This window comes from Microtus ochrogaster, chromosome 2 (assembly GCF_000317375.1).
Source record: "Microtus ochrogaster isolate Prairie Vole_2 chromosome 2, MicOch1.0, whole genome shotgun sequence".
In the NCBI taxonomy this organism is placed as follows: Eukaryota; Metazoa; Chordata; class Mammalia; order Rodentia; family Cricetidae; genus Microtus; species Microtus ochrogaster.
In genome coordinates this window covers 73223486-73244470 of record NC_022010.1, presented here as the reverse complement: position 1 = coordinate 73244470, position 20985 = coordinate 73223486, and the positions used below count along the sequence as shown (strand labels likewise).

General features: G+C 39.6%; 1 protein-coding gene across 1 annotated transcript in view; it reads right to left on the bottom strand.

Annotated features, from left to right (window-relative positions):
- Nucleotides 1-743: 743 nt before the first annotated feature.
- Nucleotides 744-20985, bottom strand: part of Paxbp1 (PAX3 and PAX7 binding protein 1) — a 28370-nt gene continuing 8128 nt past the window's right edge. Inside the window, exons 3-16 of the mRNA XM_026787722.1 lie at nucleotides 20015-20241; nucleotides 19496-19599; nucleotides 18394-18611; nucleotides 17687-17876; nucleotides 14067-14190; nucleotides 10707-10806; nucleotides 10506-10621; nucleotides 9039-9238; nucleotides 7760-7904; nucleotides 7130-7251; nucleotides 6470-6546; nucleotides 5819-5885; nucleotides 2767-2913; nucleotides 744-917 (exon numbers count right to left, since the gene is read on the bottom strand). Of these exons, the coding sequence (XP_026643523.1) occupies nucleotides 759-917; nucleotides 2767-2913; nucleotides 5819-5885; nucleotides 6470-6546; nucleotides 7130-7251; nucleotides 7760-7904; nucleotides 9039-9238; nucleotides 10506-10621; nucleotides 10707-10806; nucleotides 14067-14190; nucleotides 17687-17876; nucleotides 18394-18611; nucleotides 19496-19599; nucleotides 20015-20241 (1996 nt within the window). The 3' untranslated portion in view covers nucleotides 744-758. The remainder of the gene's footprint in view (nucleotides 918-2766; nucleotides 2914-5818; nucleotides 5886-6469; nucleotides 6547-7129; nucleotides 7252-7759; nucleotides 7905-9038; nucleotides 9239-10505; nucleotides 10622-10706; nucleotides 10807-14066; nucleotides 14191-17686; nucleotides 17877-18393; nucleotides 18612-19495; nucleotides 19600-20014; nucleotides 20242-20985) is intronic.

The following is a 20985-nucleotide window of genomic DNA, read 5'->3' as shown; positions in this document are numbered from 1 at the left end:
TTAACATCCAATTCTTGAAAGGATGCTCAAGTGCACGTCTCCAAGTTTCCCCGCCCCCCAGGGTTACTCCCTCCAGGGCACAGAAAAAACAGAATACATGTCTAACGAGCCCCAGTTGTACCAACGCTTACAAAGTGCTCAGGCTAGCCCTGAGCTCACTCTGAAGCCTCCTAACAAGCTGAGGTTCACACCTGTGTCCTAGAAATTTTTCATGAAAATTAGACATAAGCTATTCCCAAAACAATCATGAAATGCTCTTTAGTCCATAATAGGGACCAAGAGAGCAGCAAGGCTCTAAATACTCAATTTTAGCATAGTCCACATCTCAATGGCCATTCGCTCCTTCCAGGCTTTATGTCCACAGAACGAGAGCTCAATGGCTAAGGATCACTACATCCTAAAACTCTCATTCTATTCACTTCTTCTCAGAAGACAAATCCAAGTTTATCTACTGCCTCAGGCGTGACTCTGACTCCTACTGTTAAGTTTTCTCTAAAAGCTTCCAAATTTAATGTACTGAAAAAAAAAAAGACAAAAATTGTACAAACTAGAAGTTGTGTATTTTGGTAGGTTTGTAATAGTACATGTATAATTTAAGAGAATATGATCAGAGTATATCCTATATATACATATATAATGTAATGAAATTGTTTAAACAGTAAATTAAGAAATAAGTTAAAATGACTACTCTTGATTATTTAATATTAAATGTGACTATAAAAGAAATTTGATTCATTTCATTAATTGAAAAAAATAAATTACCTTGCATTTCTTTTTTCCACATCAGAGCACCCAATACTATTCCTGTAAATTGTATCTGCTAAATGTACAAGATATCGGCAAAAATTTTCTAACTGAGAAATGGTTCTTTCTCCTTTCAGATTCACAAACCACTGCTTAGGGAAACAGTTGATTACCTATGAAGAAGATGCAAATAAAATAGTTAAAACAGAATGAAAATGTCCAAAAACCAAACTAAATAATGGTTGATCCTTACTACTACATAAGGTAGCTCTTTAAAAATCTGACCTCTTACATTAACTAAACCAACATCTGATTTTTTACAATGCTTCAGACACTCAAAACAAGATAGTTTGCCAACTATTTAAACAGACATAAAATTGATAACTGGTTGCCTATATTTTTTCAGTTATCAAATGTGACTTTAAACAAACTATGTTTCCCATGTAAAAACACATGTATAGATATGGTACTATAGTCTCTTCCTTCAGGAAAACTTCAGTGAGTAGTATCCATGTTGATTGTAGGAACCCAGTTACCCAAAGTAAGATTAAAACTATCTACACCAGAGATACGGTACACAGCAGAGCCTCAACCCAGTGAACAAGGAATTGTGACATTCTGGCCTTAGTGCCAAGGCTTAAAAAATATGGGACTGATTTTTTCAAGAAAACCATCTACTCTGGGCAGCTGTTATCCAAACAGACTAGCCATTATAAGAACCAAGGGTTACTAAAGATATGACTTATCCCAGGGATACAGCAGATATAAAGTGAGCCAAAACATCTCATTCCAGAAAGCACTCTCTTAAAAAGAGGGGACCTATTCATCACAAAGAATCTCTGCTACACCATCGACACTGGGCGCTCACTGGGACATCCCACTGCTGCCCTGTGTCATGGAGGCCCTGTAGCCCTGGTCTGCAGGACTGACATGCCCCCTCCCCATGTAAACATGTGTGGATAAAGGGGTTTACTGAGTGACTCACTGTGTCACACTGCAGCTTCCATGATGAGATTTTCCCCTTCTTCCCCTCCTTTTAACTATTAAATTTTATTTTGTTTTATTGGGGGGGAGATGGGTGGGATCAGGAAGCATGATGTGAAAGATACAAAGAATAAATAAAAAGAAAGTTTAACAAAAAAAGAGTGGGGACATGTTGCATGGTTGCAGAAGTCTACTTCTAAGAGATAACCACATTCAGGGAATAGGGAACAACCTCTGCCAGAGATGCAGAACCTGAATCTAATGGAGAGCTTAGACAAACTACACCAAAAGCACACTACAAATGACTGGCCTTCAGAGATGTCAAGGTCGTAAAGGTCAAAGAGAATGAAGCAGTCTTCCTGACTGCTGGGTATTTCTTCTTCCAGTGAAGCTGTCTTACTTAATTGAAAGGCACACTGAAATAGGTCACTAGGATTGGCCAACAGTAAAATGTCCACATGAGGAGTAACATTCAGCTTTACAGGAAACATACACAAGTATTTGCAAGTATTGAGGCTACCTGTCAGTATTGGGATTTAGTAAGAGGTTAAAAAAATTACTGCTACTAATAAATTTATATTGATTTAGTGATTAACTGTTAACGGTTATTACAAATATATATTTTAAAACCATCAAATTGTGTAACCTATGACTGTAAGTAGAAAGAAAACCCAATTATGAAAATTATTTGAGAGCAAAAAAAGCAGTTATTCTAAACTGCTCAAAGCCATCAACCATGAAGAAAATTACTTCTAAAATAAAAATTTAATTGTTATCTACAAAACACTCACAAAACCACATATATAGATATACTTTTAATGTATCAACCATATATAGATATACTTTTAATGTATCAACTCTTGGCCTCTTGGTTAAGATCAATTATTTTTGGGGGGTTAAAAAAATATGTAACATATTTGGGACTACCTGGATAGTTTAAATGCTAACTTTTACAAAAATCTTATTCTTCAAACAAAGAAAAGTGAATTCGCTTTGAAGTACATGCTTTAAAAATACAGTATGTGTTATCCAACTTACATTTTGGGCTTTTTTGATGCTGTCATCTCCATATTCTGAATTCTGAAAAGCCATGAGAATGTATCTATTTAACAAGCCATCTATTGACAACTCCTGAAGAGTTTTGTTTGAGAAAATGCCATACCACTGAAGGAAATTTCCCAATAGCTATTAAAAAAAAAGAAGAAATTGAGAGGTAATATCAAGCAATTATTATAAAGTACAAAGTAAATTACTTACATAGTTAAATTACTTACATAGTAAAATACCAGATGAAGTAAGATGGATGGATGCCTTGACAAAGTATTAATAAACACTTCTGAAGAATCTAAATATTTCCTACAGTAAAAGAATTCTTGAATTTCAAATTTTAGCTAAAACATGAACGTCAGTGTAGCTACTGGATGCCATACTGGTCACCACACAGAGAGAACATTTCCTGTCAGTGTAGAAAGTACTCTCGGGCAACGCTGTTGCCCAGACCAACCAGTACCCAGGCCCTTAGCAGGACTTCATCTCGGACTCTAGCTCGGCACTGCTGACAAATCTCCCAGTCTGCATAGGCACACACTCTCTGGACATTTACGTCTAAAATGAAGGACACTGTCATGACATGGAGGCCTCAGCCCATCTCTCATAAGGTCTAGTTTCCCAGTATGTCTCAGTCTGGTAAACGGTGGCATTATGTTCCAAGCATTCAGGCCAGAAGCACACATTGCTCATTCTTGGCCTCTTCGTCAAGTAATTTGACTCCACCTCCATCCAACCTGTCTGCCTCTTAACTGCACAAATCTAAGCTATCATCCCCTTTCTGCGCCCCACCTTCAGTGCATCTCTGCACCTTCTTCCAGTGGTCACAGCAAGCATACTAGTTGTTACCTTTGCTCAAGCAGAGCTTCATAACAGAAACAAACCTACAGAAAGGACCCAAGTATCTCCATTCAATTTTCTTAAGGAAAACACAAACAAAAAACCAGTCCTGTTTAAGAGAAAACTCATTACAAACAATGGAGGCTTGAGGGTATTCAGAATTAATTCTCTTGCAGAACCCAATTTGGACGGACTATTCAGACAGGCTGGCTTGAATAAGATTCACATCTTGTCTTACCAATGGAATGGCACTGCAGTTCAGACTGTGCCTCCCTGACAGTGATGGTGTCTACTTGACATTCTGAGGTTTCAATATAAAGGATGTGGCATAATAAACAGATAGTAAAGAGTACTTCAACACATAAGATCTATACAGCAAGTCATCTCTAAGGTGGCCATGTGTTTGTCCTTTCCATACTAGAAACCACAACTCACACACACACTCAACCAACTTTCAGCTAAGGTAAAACAACTCAACGGAGAGAGGATTATCTTCACAGCACACAGCCTGGAACAAAGGGATCTAATCCAGGCCTTACATCTAAATACAGTTTTACGTGTATGGATGTTCTTCCTGCATGCACGTTTGCACATCTGTGCAGTGCCCAAGGAGAACCGAGGAGGGTGTTCTATCCCCTTGAGCCACTGTGAGTGCCTGGGTCCTTTGTGCTCTTAACCACTGAGCCGTCTCTGCAGCCCCTAAACTAAAAATGGAAATAGATGACACAGCTATGAAAACCCAAACTGAAACCTCAGGTTCAGAAGTTCATAATTAAGTATGACTTCTAAAACAACCCTAACAGTAGGAGGAGACAAATCAGAACTTGTGGTCCAGGCCCAGTGCACAGCTCCATCACAAGTGGTGCAGTCTCAACTCCAGCACTAAGGTAAGAGGACAGGAGTTCAAGGTCGTCATTAGCTACACACCAAGTCTGAAATAGGCCTGGGCTACAGAAGACCCCAATTCAGCAACAACAAAAACCCACCACAACTTCCAAATTTGGAATACTTGAATGAAAAGTTAAATGACAAAGCAGAGACAAAAGTTTAAAATCATAACCCTATGTTCCTTTCAGAACACAGAACTCTAAGTTCAACTGAAAACATGAGTAAAATACCTAAGGACACACCGAAAGCTCAACACCACTAAGCAATGTAGAAAATGCAGAGGAAGGAGTGAACAGAACCTTTGAACGTGCTGTCGGTGTGAAACAAGCAGCCTCTCCTGCTTTTTTCTCTCTATCCCTCATTACTCCAACTGGAAACCATCGCAATTCCTCCTCATTAGGAAACGAACTAAACAGAAACAAGAGCTCAACTCTGGCACCTTACAGAATCCCACCCAGCAGTAAAAAGCAGCAAACTACTGATAACAGAATGCCAGTGAATCTCACTCAAGGAGAGCCAAACTCAGTCCCTACCTTAGACTTTCCACTGAATACATTCTTGCAAAGAAAACCACAGAACACAAACAGGAAGGGGAAGTTTATGAAGATGTCTTTCATCGTGTTAGTGATGACAACTATATATTATGAAAACTCAGAAAACTGTACTGAAAGCCAAATGTGTGCATTAGCCCAAGGGAAAACGGAGAGACAAAATCTGATGGCTTCTTATGACCTCCAGGATACACGACTCTACTGCTCCCTCATCCCACCCTCCAGTACTTGTTTCAATCCTAATCAAAGTCCACTCTCTTAACTTGGACTCTACTTAATCCTGATACTATAATCTCAGGGTCGCTTCCTGGAGACAGGATCGACTACTACAATGCTAGAGTTGCCCATCTGAACTCCCTCGGGGACCCTCATCTATCTATACCACCACAGCTGGTATAATCTGTCTGCTATCCGCCTGCCGAGTGTACAGCATGCTAGAAAGGCGTTTGTCTTGGCCAGTGCTGTCCCCGGAAGCCCAAGAGGGAGTTGGTGCTCTGGCTGCTGAACACGTCCCTCTGTGTTCAGTGCTGAAGCTTAGTTAAGCAGCCTGTGGGACAGCCTGGGCCTCACTTTCAAATTTTCCTGTGAAAACATTAAACTGAAATAAACTTTTAGGATAATATTTGGTTATAAGATAAAGGTGTGTGTGTGTAATACCACACCAATATAAGCCTACAGAGTTAATAAACAAAAAGTCTTTCAAAATATGCTACATAAAGTCCAAAAAATTATAAATTTTAGATGGTCTATAAATATATACATACCTTGACAGAAGACCAAAATTGTCGTTGAAAAAATAAGTAAGGCCCAGAATTTTTATTTTCTAAGACACTAAAAGAGAAATAAAACACAATCAAATACTGTATAAGTAAATGCTGTTTCACTCCTATCAACAAGAATGTCTACAAATAAACAGGATCAGAACCCAGAAGTGTACAGCTCGGGTGAGGATCAGGACAGAGTGTTTCTTTAGCATTCATCCCAGAAGAAACACACACATAGCAGGAGTATAAAGAGGGAGAAAGAAAGGGACAGGAATAGACAGAGAAAGGGAGAGGGACAGGGATGAGAGGAGGGATAGAGAGGAGAGAGGTTCAGGGGTAGTGAGAGAGGAGGACAGAGAGGAAAAGGGGATGGCTAGAGAGGGGAGGGAAGAGAGAGACGGGAGAGGACAGAGGTAGATTTTACAAAAACAGAGGAAGAGTCTAAGCAGAACCCAAACCACAAAACTGAATTTTGAGATACTAAGAAAGAACAAAGAGCATTATTTGCTTTATTCTGTTCAGAAGATCAATCCCTCCAGTCTTTACTACACAAGTAAAGTTTGTATTTCAAGCTACATTTACTTTTCTAGAAGCTTACACTCTGAAAGGAAACATGGAATGTTATGCTTAATGTTCGCATGAATTACTTACTTTTTGGGATATAAGGGCATAAATACATCATCATCTAAAGTTCTTCTCATCCTCAATAAAAGTGCTTTAAGGTATACCTATAGAGTTAAAAGAATTATATTTGAATTATGTTAAATAATTTTAATACTTACAACTCTACCAGATAACCTCTCAACAATTACTAATCAATAAAGCTATTTACAAATTTTTAAACTCAAATCTATATAAAGATTTAAAATCAGCATAGATCGTTTTCAAAATGAGGTTAGTCCAAATTCAACAAGGATGAAAGTCTTTTCCAGCCAGCTCAGTGAGAGAAATTTTACATTTGGGGGTTAACTGTAAGAGTATCTGGCCATTTTATTTATACGATTTAAGTTTCAAACATCAATCATGGACTAATCTAGTGGTTTTACTTTCAGTTTTTACAGGGATGCCTGACCAGTGGAACTGGAAGTAGGCTGTGCTGGTGATAAACTAACTGTATCTTTCTTCATAGAGATTTGTACAGCTGAAAACTAGCAGCTTAATTGTATACATTCCAGACTTTAACAGCCCGGATTACCCAACTGGGAGAATCCAGATTCCTGCTTGATTCCGAATAACCATTCATTCTCTTAAACTCTGGTCCATTTTCAAAAGAAGAAGAAAAAAACTTCCCAAGCATAGGAAGTAAAGTACCTGTGTGTTTTTATTTTCTGCATTGACTACCGAAGGATAGCCGTTTATTAATTTTAGTGTGATTCCAACCATTCTTGAAGTCTGTGTTGTAGAAAAAGGATCCCACATGTTCTCAGCTATCACTGTTGGAAGGGAGACAAGATGTGAAAACTGCAGCCTACTTTACTGTCAGACAGTCCTTTGGTCATAAATGCATTCATTTACTTTTGTGTTCTCTTGTATCCCAGACAACCAAAATTTCTAATTAAACTCCAACTTTATTTTTAATTTTGTTAAAAAATTTTAAAACAGCTCTACCAGCAAACCTCTTGACAGTTAAACAAATTTCTGTAACAGCGATTTCTCACTTTCCAAGAAAATGAACAAAACAAATGTGTATGACTCCCTCAAAATATTCACTTTGGCATCAAGCAATCTTGAGTCTCTGGAACCAACCTACTGCAACTATTGCTCTCACAGTGGTCTTCAAACCCCAGTCTAAGAATTTTCTATCTTTAAAAATCCCTGGGCCAGTCAGTTAACTGGTACCTAACATTGACTGTGTAACATCTATGATGGAAGGGTCACTGAACAAAGAACTTGAGGCACGTCTGAGAAACCCAGTACAACGAGGTCCCTCCTGATATCTACCTGTCAGCTTGGGAAGAATCACCTTCTCCACAATGGTGGGCAACAGAGCAACATCAACATCGTCCTTCTCTTGTTCTCGTTCTTCACAGCCATAGAATAGCAGAGACTCAAACCAGAGCATATATTCAAAGTCACAGCATTTTGCCTAAAACATATTAAAAAAAAGTTTTTTCAAACATTTAAAACAATGTCTACTTCTACTTTCAGCCACGTTAGAGTTACCCTTCAGCTGTAATAAGCAAGTAAAACATACAAAAAATATTCAAAATACCATTTCCAGATTAGGAGAATGGCACAGGACCATGATCATGAAAGAAAAGACGCAGATGGAGCAAACTTCTACTTCAGGACAGCACATGCAGCAGGGCTGGTCCTACATGGGACACAGCAGTTCTGAGATGTTGGGACAGCAAAAGGTGTTCAAGAAGTCCAAGAAAGCTAAAAGCCGTGGCTACAGAAAGAAGCTAAATAAAAAGTCCTTCCGATCCACACAGCCTTAAGCTCTGCGCTCTACTGAAACCACATGCAAGGGATCAAATTCCACTAGATCGGGTACTTTCCAGGAACTAAGCAAGCAGTTTCTGGAACTCACATTCCTTTAGGTTGTTAAGAGGATTCATTGAAAGGCCCCTTTCCTTATTTTGAAGTCACCGTGTCAGTAACTTAGAAAGACCAATCATAACCTCGTCGCCCTCAGGGCAGGACCTCAGGCTCTCCGGACTCCATCTTCACGCCTAGCAGTGCACTTCACCCTTTGCACTTCTCATGACCACTCTGCTCAAATCCTCATTTTACAACTCTCCTATGGCACTTTCCCAACAGGGTCCAAGCTCTCCTAGGATAAAAAGACTAACTTCTCTCTTCATGCTCATAACCCAGTGTTATTTTTATATAAACTGACATCACAAAAAAAAGTTTTTGGAAGAGTAATTAAAAAGACTTTATTTAAAAACAGATTAACGGCCGGGCGGTGGTGGCGCACGCCTTTAATCCCAGCACTCGGGAGGCAGAGGCAGGCGGATCTCTGTGAGTTCGAGACCAGCCTGGTCTACAAGAGCTAGTTCCAGGACAGGCTCCAAAGCCACAGAGAAACCCTGTCTCGAAAAACCAAAATAAATAAATAAATAAATAAATAAAAAAAATAAAAACAGATTAACCTCAGATACAGTCTATCTTAACTGATTACAGAGTATGCTCTATTTTCCTCTCTAGCTTTTTAGACAAAAGTAACCCAAATCCTAGGTTACATTGCTTTTCAAGAGTGTTAGAAACCACCCACCTCAAGAGGAGTCCAGGTGAGGAGCTGCAGTCTGATGAGAGGGTTGAAAAGTTTTGGCAAACAGAGACCAATGTAAGCATCCTTATAGGACGTGTAGTATTTTGAACGCCATGCTTCAAACTGTGCTTTAATGCAGTCAATTGAATAGAAACTCTCAAGGACATCTTCAAAAACTTTGCTGGATTCTTTCAAGATGCGATCTAGAATAATAATAATAAAAAAGTCTGAAAGTAGCAGGATACCACTTAAGTGTTCACAGCACACAGAAGTGTACTGTCTTCACTGTTGAGGGAGATCAACAGTACGGAGCTCATTCCCAAGCCCTGCTACCTGGGGGCAATCCTCGGAACCCGAATACAGACAGGAGAACTGAAACTTGTTTCCAATTCTTTGTGGAAAGAATGTCATGTTTATAGTGATTCATTTCCAACGAAGCAATGACATACAAGGACACACAGAAATAGCAAACCAATCAAATGCCAACATCTTCAGTCTGGATGATGGACCAATGCTGAGCATCATCACCCTTTTGAATGTTTCACACGTCAAGTTAGCTGTGCTGATGTACACTGCAACCCCAGCATTTAGGGAGTGGAGGCAGGAAGACCAAGAGTTCAATAACATTCTTGACTAGGTAACAATCAGAAACTCAGCATGGGCACAAAATGAGCTAAAGCTAGCCTGGGCTATGAGGCCCTGTTTCAAAAACCACAAGTCAGAGAAACTGAGCCTAGTAACACTAGGAAGCCGAGACAAAAGGATCACAAGTTCAAGACCAGTCAGGGTAACTTAGAAAGACTGTCTCCCAATGTATTTTTAAAGGCTGAGACTACAGCTCAGTGACAGACTGTGTGCCTCGCAAGTGTGAGACTTTAAGTTCTACTTCAATGAGGGGGAAGAGGTCACAGTTAATAAGGTTCTCTAATAGCACATAGTCACTGTAATTCCAAATGACTACAGCCAATGGTGGGAAAGAGAATTTACTCAGGGAACACTCTAGGAATGCCTAGCATACAGCTGTACCAACTCCTGCTCTTGGTTGAAATCACTCTCCAGCTTTAACTTTCAAAGCAGACAGCTTCACTAGCTGGACCACCGGCTCCAACACATGGTTTATATACAAATATTAATTAAATCTCCCAACACTGTTAAATGGATGTAAAACAGCACCTCACTTATTATAAAAGACACAAAAACTTTGTTCATTTGATGATTAAAACCCACAAGGGCTATCACAATGGCTCAGGGGCCCACCAAGCATGGTGTCCTGAGTCCAGTCCCTGGAGACTCACATGGTGAAGGAGAGAACCAATTCTTTCAAGTTGTCCTGGCCTCCACAAGCTCATGGTGGAAAGCAGACATACACAAAACTAAGTGTGTGTGTGTGTGTGTGTTTTTTTTTTTTAATTTCAGTAAAAAGAAAAATTTAAAGCACAACCAAGTAGAGAACAATTTGATGAGTCTCACCTTTCTCCAGGTTGAAATTAGTAATGTCTGTGGACGTCTCCTCATCATCGCTGGAAAGGCCTTCAAGGTGATCTGCCATCTTACCGCTTTGCTCTCTGGCTTGCCTACGGCGAGTCCTACATAACAAACATTGATTTCTGGATGAGATTAAAAACAATTCCAGCTTCCCTAACAACACACAGCAAGTACTTTCAAAATCACCTCCTGGCCTCCCGCTCTGCAATCCGACGTTTTGCATGTTCTTGATACAGTGCCCGATCACGTCCAAAGGAATCAAGATTTGGTGCCATCAAAGCTTTATCTGTAAAACAACAAACAGCTAAAATTAACAGTCTTCCTTCAACAATCATGAGGAAAGAATTTGCACAGATCAAGCCATTATGATAAGACTGCTTGCTAATCCCAACAGCAAGATTCTGCAATGACTAGATAGGTTTTAAATACAGAACTAGATAGGTTTTTAGTATAGAACAAATCTTGGAATTATTGAGTTTCCATGAGAAAAAGTAGAAGAATTAAAACAATGACTTCTAAGAGCACAATGATCACTGGGCTAACTCGCTATTTCTGCCTAAATAACAGGACTACCTTATCCTATTACAATGAACAAACAAAAAATTACATTCTCCATGCAAAGAAAAAATGATATTTTTAAGAAAGATGCTGAATGATGACAATGGCAGCAGAGAAACGTAGAAAGACGTAAGAGTTTTGTAGCCAAAGGTTTAATAACCTATGCTGTCTTAGCCCAGGACACTCACTAACACTGCTCGTAGACTGGCACTCGAGCGGGCACATGCTGCACTCAGTGCTCCTTTCACACCATGCAACCCTTGCCACTCTGTGATTCCTCTTAGTAACAGGCCAGCCCCCTGAGAACTCCATGGCAGCTTTAGCTTCCAACCCTCTCCTGGGACATTTATGTCCCAGGTCCTCATCCCAGTTTCAAAACAGTGGCAGTTGCTTCCTTCACAGCATCCACCCTTTGTTACCTAGGCCAAGGACACAGGTCCGCTGGTAGACAGCTTGCCTGCAGGTAGCAAGACCATTCAACCCCCAGCACCACATCTAAAAAGAGGGACACCCTATAAATTCTCTCCCAGAAGCTATACATTAGCTTTGAGGTTCCCTATTGAAACAGTACATCTGTTTCCTCAGTCTCTTTGATCCATTACTAGTACTGGCCTTTCTGGCGGTAGTGCCTATTCACATAGAACACAAGATTGGAGAGGAAAAGATGGCTCAGCAAGTAAGAGTGCACATTGCTCTTGCAGAGGACCCAAGTTTGGGTTTCAGTACCCACATCGGGGAGCTTACAACAGCCTGCTAACTTTAACTATAGGGTTCTGTTTCTGACCTCCAAGGGAACCAGCACTCAGTGCATGCACATGCATACACACATACACATACATACACACACACACACACACACACACACATCCATGTAATTTAAAACACAGTAACAAATCTTTTACAAAAGAAAAGCAAAAGTGGAAGCCCTGTGCACAGTGTGAGAATTAAGAGGAGTGTCCACTAGATCACTCCTACAATGAGGTGTCAGTGGCTCGACAAACTTGCTTAGAGTACGAGGTGAAAGGAAAATGTCTTCTGCAATTCCCTCACTTCTACTTAAATTCTGGAAAATACGAATAGTTATTGAAGAGCAAAACAAAACACGGGGTTGGTGGGCAGACAGACACACACACAATGAATGGCATCATCTAAAGCTTATGCAGATTGTCCACGGAGATTTTTGCTACTGAAATGAGCAACAGAAAAACAAGCCCTAAATTCTGCTCTGTATAAAGTCTCCAAACTATTCTAGAGCTCACTATTTATAACAGTTGACTTTTCCAAACTGAGTTTTTAATTCTTCCTTCAAAATAGCTGACATTAGGGTATACTCTCTAGAGCTTACAGGTTAGGTGAGAAACCAAAGACTCAAGATTTGGCTTCCTTCATTTTTGTCAAAACTATATAAAGTAACTGCAGATAAGATCTTATAGCCTAAAGAGATAAACCTGATATTGTTCTTTTTAAAAAGGGCAATGAATTGATTCCTTAATATCTCATGTAATTTTCCTTAATTCTCTGTCAATTATATCCCTCAAAAATAGTGATTTTTTTTTTTTACTTTTCCACTGCCTTGTAATACTTTCCGTTTTTTAGTCTAATTAGCATGCATCATAGAACTCACTTCAAATTCCAGGTAACTATATAGCCTCATAGCATGAAGAATAGATTATAAATAGCAAGGATAGTATACATGATATATAGCTCACACTATAAAGTTAGAGGAAATTATTTCCTTTAGATGTACAATGGTTACCTGTAATCTGCCCCCGAAATCTGGCTCTCTGGATCAAAAGTAATCTGGGAGGGACGCATTAGTCATTTAGGTGCCCAATGTCAATGATGTAATTTAAACTTTTACAGCAAAGCCAGGCCAAAGCCATTCAAATGGGTCGCAGCTGAATCTGCATGGATCAGAGCTGAGAACCACTATAGCTTCTCTCTATGCCTCTCCAACAGCCATCAGACACACAGGAGGATGCTCCTCATGGAGCCAGTGCCCGAATGGAGGATGGGCTGTGTACTGTTCTAAAAACAGCACTAGGCTCCTTTATGAATCATTCAGAGCAGCTGTTTAACATGCAGATTCCTGGACAGGAAGAACCTAGAAGAATCTCCAGGTATGGGACCAGAAGATCTGCATTTTAAATGAGCACGTCAAGTAACCGTGATACACAGTGACTGCTAGCACAAAGAAACCACGAGAAACCCACACTAGGAAGGTCCCAGCAGACCACCCAAGAATATGGAGGGCAATGAGGAAAACGGAACTAAAAGGTTTTCCAGGGCTTCTGGCTAAAAAATCTCGCCTATAGGAATTTTTAAAAGTTTTCAATTAATTGTTTTTTTTTCATATTTCATGTCATACATAATGCAATTAAATTTCTACATTTTCCAAAAACTTCAAGAATTATAGACATTAGCTGACTAAAATAGGAAAATACGCAATACGTATATGCAGGAAACTAGGAACAAAGCACATTTAAAAAGAAACATAGAAGTATTTGCTTTACCCAGAGGGCCAGCACCAAACTCCTCTTCTCCTAAAGCTATCATGTGCTGCACAACACAGCCTCCTCACCCCTCCTCCCACAACTCCCAAGTCCCTAAATTCAGCATCTTACTGGGATCAAAACCAGCATTTGTACCAGTGTCAAGAGCAGAATGAAACTAGAGGTGGGGTGGGCTGTTCATTAGGGCAAAGAGACAGTGGTTTAAGATAAATACTGATCATGTATTTGCTCTACAGGTGACTGAAAAGAACACCCAGAAAAGAATAGACGGAGAGAATATTAGTACATTTTTCAGCTCCTTGCTTAGGTCATACGGATTCTTAAACATAATCCAAGTCCATGCGTTACAACTTTTGATCTACCTAACTGATGGACAAGGACGCTCTTTAAAAGAAAACGGTCTAATTTTCAATTAGGCTGCACTAAGTAAACAAGGTTGTTTAATGAAAAATAAAAACCTTCAAGATGGACTGACTTGAATGGCTTGAAAACTCCGAAGATTCATCTTTAATATCATCTTGTCGTCTTTGGACAAGGCGGGAAGCTCGCTGTTTGTACAGCTGATGTATTGCTGATTCAAGTTCATTAATCAGTGGCACCTGTAAAAATACAACACACTCCGTAACACCAAACTCCTCGGCTGTTACTCATCTGAGGGTTCCATGCTATTTCCGGTTTCTGAAAAAGTACTCTATGGACAAAACAATCACGAGTCCCACCGCGACCAGCGCAGGGCAGCGCAGCTCTGAGTGAGGGAGCACCGCTGCTTACAACTACACGTCCAGTGCCTGGTCACCACAGCAAAGGGACTCAAGAAATGGACCGCTTCTGTTAACAGAATAAGGAAAAGCTTTGGGCGCTTCATCTTCAGAGAAAATGTGTGTTTTAGGAGTCTTCTAAGTTTACATTTTAGTTTTCCAGCAACATGAACTACATAGATAGCAATTTTGTAGGTTTCTTTTTCTATTTTTATTTTTTAAGATGAAGTCTCTCTATGTAGCTTCAGCTGGTTTAGAACTCAATATGGGCCCCAAACACCCTCCTGTTTTATCTTCCTGAATGCTGCAATTACAGGCACATACCACATTTGGTAAACTTTCTGGCTTAAAGGATTGTTGTGTTATGCCAAAACCTGCTACAACGGCCCTACCTACGGTAGGTAACAAGTCTGTCTAGCTGTCAGGCTCTAGGTTGCTGCAACATTTACTTATATACACCAAGGACACTATAACGTCACACTAGTGTGTAGCTCTACTGAATATCCTAAAGAGGTAAATAAAATTTCTAGCTATAACTAACCGGTCTGAAATCAAACTCTGAAATGTCTCTCTTCTTAGCAAATGTTTAAGTTTTCTTTATTTTGTAATAAATCTTCACAAATTACCAGCTTTCAAACAGAATTTTCCAGCCTAATACACTTAGCTAATTTACTTAATACAAAATGGATACAGACTTACAGAACATAGCATCTAAGATTTAAAAAACCAGAACATCTTTCTTTATAAATACTTTAAAAAACAACCAAATGCTATGAAACTTTCACAAAACACTAAAGGCTACCACATATACCAAAGAAACCAGAAACTCTAGTTTCCTGATAGTTGGTACAATTGAAAAACACTGTATTTAGAGTTTGGGAACACTGGCAACAAGCATCTTCCTGAACTGAACAGACTGTACATGGAAAATAAAAAAGGTGGGGTGGGATACAAAGATGTCTGTATACAGCAGTTTTATACTCTTGCACAACCCTGTTGTGAAAGTGGCAAATGTTCAGAGAGGTCAAACTGATGGAGGCACTTTATTCTCTAATCTGGCACACTAGAGGCAGCAATGGCCCCAAATCAGCAATGAGTGTTCTGTGGTTTAAAGTCACTATCTAACCTAAAACTTTATGTCCCAATCACTGCCGTACCAGTGTGACTTCTCATCTAACTCACAACCTCCTTTTCACAAGCATGCCAAACTAAAGAAATCCCCACTGGGAGAGCTCAAGCCTGCGCTGGCATCGTAAAGAGTTTACAATACCGACTTATCTCAAGAGTTTGCACAATTTCTTTATCCACTCCAAAATAAAAGTTATTATTACTATATATAGGAGCAAATTTAAGAAGAAAAACACAATAAGATGACTGGAGGGGAAACTAAGGTATGGACGTTAGAATGATTTACAGATAAGTTTAAAAATCACTCTGACTTTAATAAAGAGAAACAAAAGAAATGCTTAACTTATTCTGAAAAAATATTTATACTACATAACTAAACACACATTCATATCTAGCCAATTATCCCTACTTTTAAATTTGAATTTTCAAATACTCTACGGATGACAACTGATGGCAGAATTCACTCAGAAGCACATACAGCTGGCCACATGCATATGAAGAAGTAAAAATGAAGGGAAGTAGGTGTCTCTAAAATACGGGAATACCTGCTCCTTTTACTGAAAATGTCTTCACTATGCAAGGCTTCAGATCTGGTACAAAAATATCAAAGTGAGTCTATGGCCACCAGCACTACCTAAGTAAACTTCTCCAGGAACATGGCAACCATGGCAATCAAGGAGAGGAAACACACTAATAAATCAGCAACAGACACTATGTCCTACCATATTTTCTTAACCCAGGGATGACAATCTAACTTTACATGTTAGCATTATGCTTGCAATTGAGTGCCTAAGTCTGTAAGTTCTCTGAAGCAAAAGTCAAGACAGTTAAAGCAGCAGGTCCCAGAGACACCCCCCCCCACACACACACACAGGCACACAGCACTGTTTCAGGTCCCAGAGACGACTCCCACACAGCACTGTTTCAGGCAATGGTCCTTATTCTAGCTGGCTCTGGCATGGAGGTCCCACTTCCAGTCTTCTCCCAGTCCCTGCTCAGCAGACAGCTGAGTTTGTGCTTTCTGCCTGGCCCCAAACAACTGACCTGCCACAAGGAATATCACACTGTGGTGCTTCTCCAGAACCGCAGCAAACCGTACTAAGTGCTACAGAAGACACGATGAATGCTACCATCCCAGACCTGATCGCACGTAACTGAACCAGAAAAGATCCATCAGAGAGACAAGTCTAACTACTCTTTTGAAAGCCCTTGGTTTTATTGTGTAGTGGAGCAAACATTTTACAAAATCATCCAACTATACTTTACACTTCGAGATCCTAGAGAAAAATCTCATCCGCAATAAAGGAAAATGTGCCTTCCTATCTGAGATTCTGAAGATATTTAAGGATCATGAATTTAATTTTTCAAAGATAAGGTGAAATGCATGAATGCTTATAAACCAATCCATCAAGCCAGACCCCTATTTTCTGCATTAATTTTATTATTGTGTATGCATGCTTGACGTATGTGGATGCTTTGCCGGTGTGTGTGGAGGCAAGAGGACGACTCTAGGGAGTTGCTTCCCTCCTTCCAGTTCACAGGGCTTCAACAGGGAGACCTTCACCTGCTGAGCGGCCCACCACTCCTCCTCCACCTCCAAAACCTCTAAATTACCACTGCACATGCCTACACGACATGTGTAGAGTACACTTATCTCAAAAACAAACGAACAAACAAACAGGAACTTACTTGGGAAGTTAGCATATGCATTATTTAAGTGTAATCAAAAGATTGCATCAATTGTCATACTAAAGCAATGAATCCAGAAGAAATGAGCAATGTTCAATAAATAAAAACTTATGATAATGAATGGCTTCTGGAATGAATGAAGCATTGGTTTGGTTAGATGAAAATTACTAACAGAAACAGCACCAAAATATCTAGTTTAAAAAAGCAAAACAAAACTTGTCATGTAATATACTACTAATAATTACAAAATGTTTACAATCACCAAAAAAATAAAAATAACTTAGGCCTGAACTAAAAACAAAACACTGCTAGGTGAATTCCTTTTATTCTCTCAATTCGTTGCAGGCCAGCAATATTGGTACAAGGCACTGTGTTGCCCTTAACCAATGGAGTAAAAATGAAACACTTCTAAGGCTGAGTGAGCACATTATTCTGAGAATTACAAGACGCTCTAAGAAAAGCTATCTAGGCCTCCCTATTTTTGCCTTATTCAAAGAGATTAGTAATTTTGCATTCTTACCTTTTCACTGAAACACTCAAGCAAGTCTTGGACATACCCTCGCATTTCTTGCAAAAATTTATACCGTTCACCAATACCCCCAGAAGACCCTTCTAATCTCTCAATAGCCCTGGTGGAGTCCACTCGGCTTTGCAGGTGTTTCTCATGCTGCTGTCGATTGGCTTTGTGTAATTCTTTCATGGAGTCCAACCTTAAGAACACAAAAGGATAAATATACACATTTACATCTAGACCTCACTGTTTTCGGGACTCTTGCAATAGTATAATGCATTTTAGTTCCACTATTAGAACAAAAAAATATTTGGAATGGTTTCGTCTGTACTGCTTTTCTTACAAAAAAAAATTAATTAATAAAAAATGAATTTAAAAAGGCAGTTTACAGACTTCAAATAGTTCTTTGGAGGGCTACCCAAAGTATCCTGCTTTGTGTCTCCCCCCATCTCTTGACTACTCTTTCAGAGTCCAAGAGGTGCAATCAGCACTGTCTTCGACAAGCTCATGGAGTGGCATTTTAAAAACTTTGAGGCTTCCACAGGAGTAATCCAAGAAGGTAGCAGAGCAAAGCATGAAGTCATCTTCTTTTAGCTTTTGAAGGTGGGCCAGTGAGTCTTCTTTGCCGGCATTCTGCATCGGCTACCCCAGACTACAAGTTGCCTGAAGGACCAGAAAGCAAGCGGACAGGTCTTTAAAAAGTTGATCTGCCCTACCTGTCTTTAAGCTGTTTCTTTACCAAATCAATAGTAACGGGAGCCATCTCATTACTGGGAGTTTTGAAAGGGACTGTGTTATCTGATTTTTGAGACTTGGCATCTGATGATCCATAGGCTGTGTAACTATAAGGTATGCCATAGGATGCACCGTAAGGCATTGTCTGGTAAGTGTTCTGGTAGTACATATTCACTTCAGTGGGCTGACTTGCTTGAACCTGAAAAGAAATGAGAAAACTCACAGCTAAACTTAAAATATAAAATGTCTGTAGTGTTATAATAAAACCAAAAAATGCAAAAAGCAAAAGCTATACCCAGTTCCCAAATAGAAATTAAAATAAATGCAGAATTCTTCAAAATCAAATGAATATAGAATTGTATAAATTCTTAGTTCTTAATAAAAAAATCACTGGTTTTATTTCTAATGATTTACAGAAATATAGATTCCCAGAATTTAAAGATGGAATGATCCAGGTAATATTTTATCAGGATAAGCGGCTTATCTGTACTCAGAAAATTACCAGGCAATCAGAATTTACAACTAAGCCTCTTGCAACTGGCCCAAGGCTCTCCCTATGTTCTGCTCTCAACACCCCTCACACTACCAGTAAAAACACTCACGTTATGCAACTCTCCCCATGCGGCTACAGAACACGTGATTGGAACTACTTTGGAAGATATGTTTGATCATCTCATTCGTTTGCATACCTGGAAAACTGTCTTTGGAATTAAAACAGCAGCAACAGCAACAAAAACCCCAACATTTGGATCAAGGCAGTATTCTCAAACTTTTGTCATAACTTACTAAGTGAGTGCTGCGCCCAACCCCCACCTTCCGACTCTGGACTGCCTTTGTAATGGGCTTCCAGATGCTGCTGCTGAGGACCAGTTGGAGAAACTGGACATTAGTCCACCATTCTTAATACAAAGGGAGAATTTAAAGCAGTTTATTTTAAGGGCATTATGAATACAGAAGGCACGCCAGTTCTGTGACCTCTGTGAAATGAGTGGCGAAGGCTCACTGACGTTTGCACTGTAACGACAGTAACAAAACCCTCCCATCTACTTCTCTTCTCATTTTTAAAAATCTAGGTTTTCTTACCTGAGGAATATTAATTCCTTTTCTAATCTGCTCCTGCTCCCACCGGCTGAGTTCTTCGTCTTGTTCTCCAGTTACTAAAGCATCATCGTCACTCCCCTCAATGCCTGCAATCAAAACAAGAGAGATCAACATCCAACAGCAAGAAGGGAAAGATCCTGTCCTGTTCACAAGTGCTGACACACCCATTTTCACCTAGTTGACACTTGGTTCTTTGAAGGGAAAGCAGTATTTAATGTTATGCTTACAATCACTGGTTTCTTCATTTCTTTTAAGCTCAAAAGCAACTCTACAAGGGGAAGCACAAAGCCAACAGCTTAAGAATAACTTATATAAAATTATATTTATATAAATTTATGCACAAGCACTTAAGACAATACTGGTTACCCAAGAAATGCTGAAAAATTATCAGCTATGGAAGATATTTGTACTCGAGCAAGAACAATCCTCTAAGGCAAGGCAGTAAAACGCAACTGTGACAGTCTCAGGCCAGCGTGCTTGCTATCAATTTCCTCACGTTACCTATTTCTTCGGCGATCTTCTGTCTCTGTGACTTTTCTTTCACAGAGAAAACTATCCGGCGTTTCTCATCATCATCTTCATCATCGCTGGCATCATTCTCATCCTCTCTGACAAGGCGGCCTTTACCAGGCTCATTATCATGAGGGGTGAAATCCCCCAGCTCCCGGGCCATCTGGCGCTTTTTCCTTGCAGCATGGATGAAAGCTGCATCTGGGATTTCTCCTGGAAACAAAGGTCAAGAAACATAAAACACAGCAGTACCTGGGTAGGAAAAGTAAACCCAAGTCTTGTCAGCGTCAGTGCCAAGGCTAACACTGCTCCTGGTGTCTCTTCCTAAAGCCTACATGCAGTCCAACTGGTGAGCTGGTGAACGGGCTTAGTCAGTTTCCCCAGGCCAGCAGAGGATCTTAGTTTAGTATTTCTTCACAATTTACATTTGGCTACTTAAAGCACTAATTTTAATTTTAAAACTGATTAGCTAGTGTACAGATTTGCAACTTATTTCCCCATTTTTTTTAAACTTGGATTTTTTTATTTAGATATAAAGGGAAATCATACTTCTTTAAGGGAAAAAGACTTCTTTTCAAAAATTTATTGTAATAAAAGAATCTTTTGTACCTTCTCTTGGCCTTTTAAGTTTTTTTTTTATTGATTTTTACCGAGCTCTACATTTTTCTCCGCTCCCCTGCTCCTTTAATCCTCCCCCAAGGTCTCCATGCTCCCAATTTACTCAGGAGATCTTGTCTTTTTCTATATTTCCAAATTTTTTGCAACTTATTAAAGTAATAGCAATTAGTTGTGGTTTTTGTAGAAGTTATAAAAAAGAGTCTTAGATGGAGGGGTGGAAAAGAAACCAACTGAGATAAAGAAAAGTTTTAGGACCATATGGCATTTATTAAGTTCACTTGTTTTCCTTGAGGAGGGGCTGGAGAGATGGCTGCTCTCCAGAAGCCCAGTTTGGTTCCTGTCTC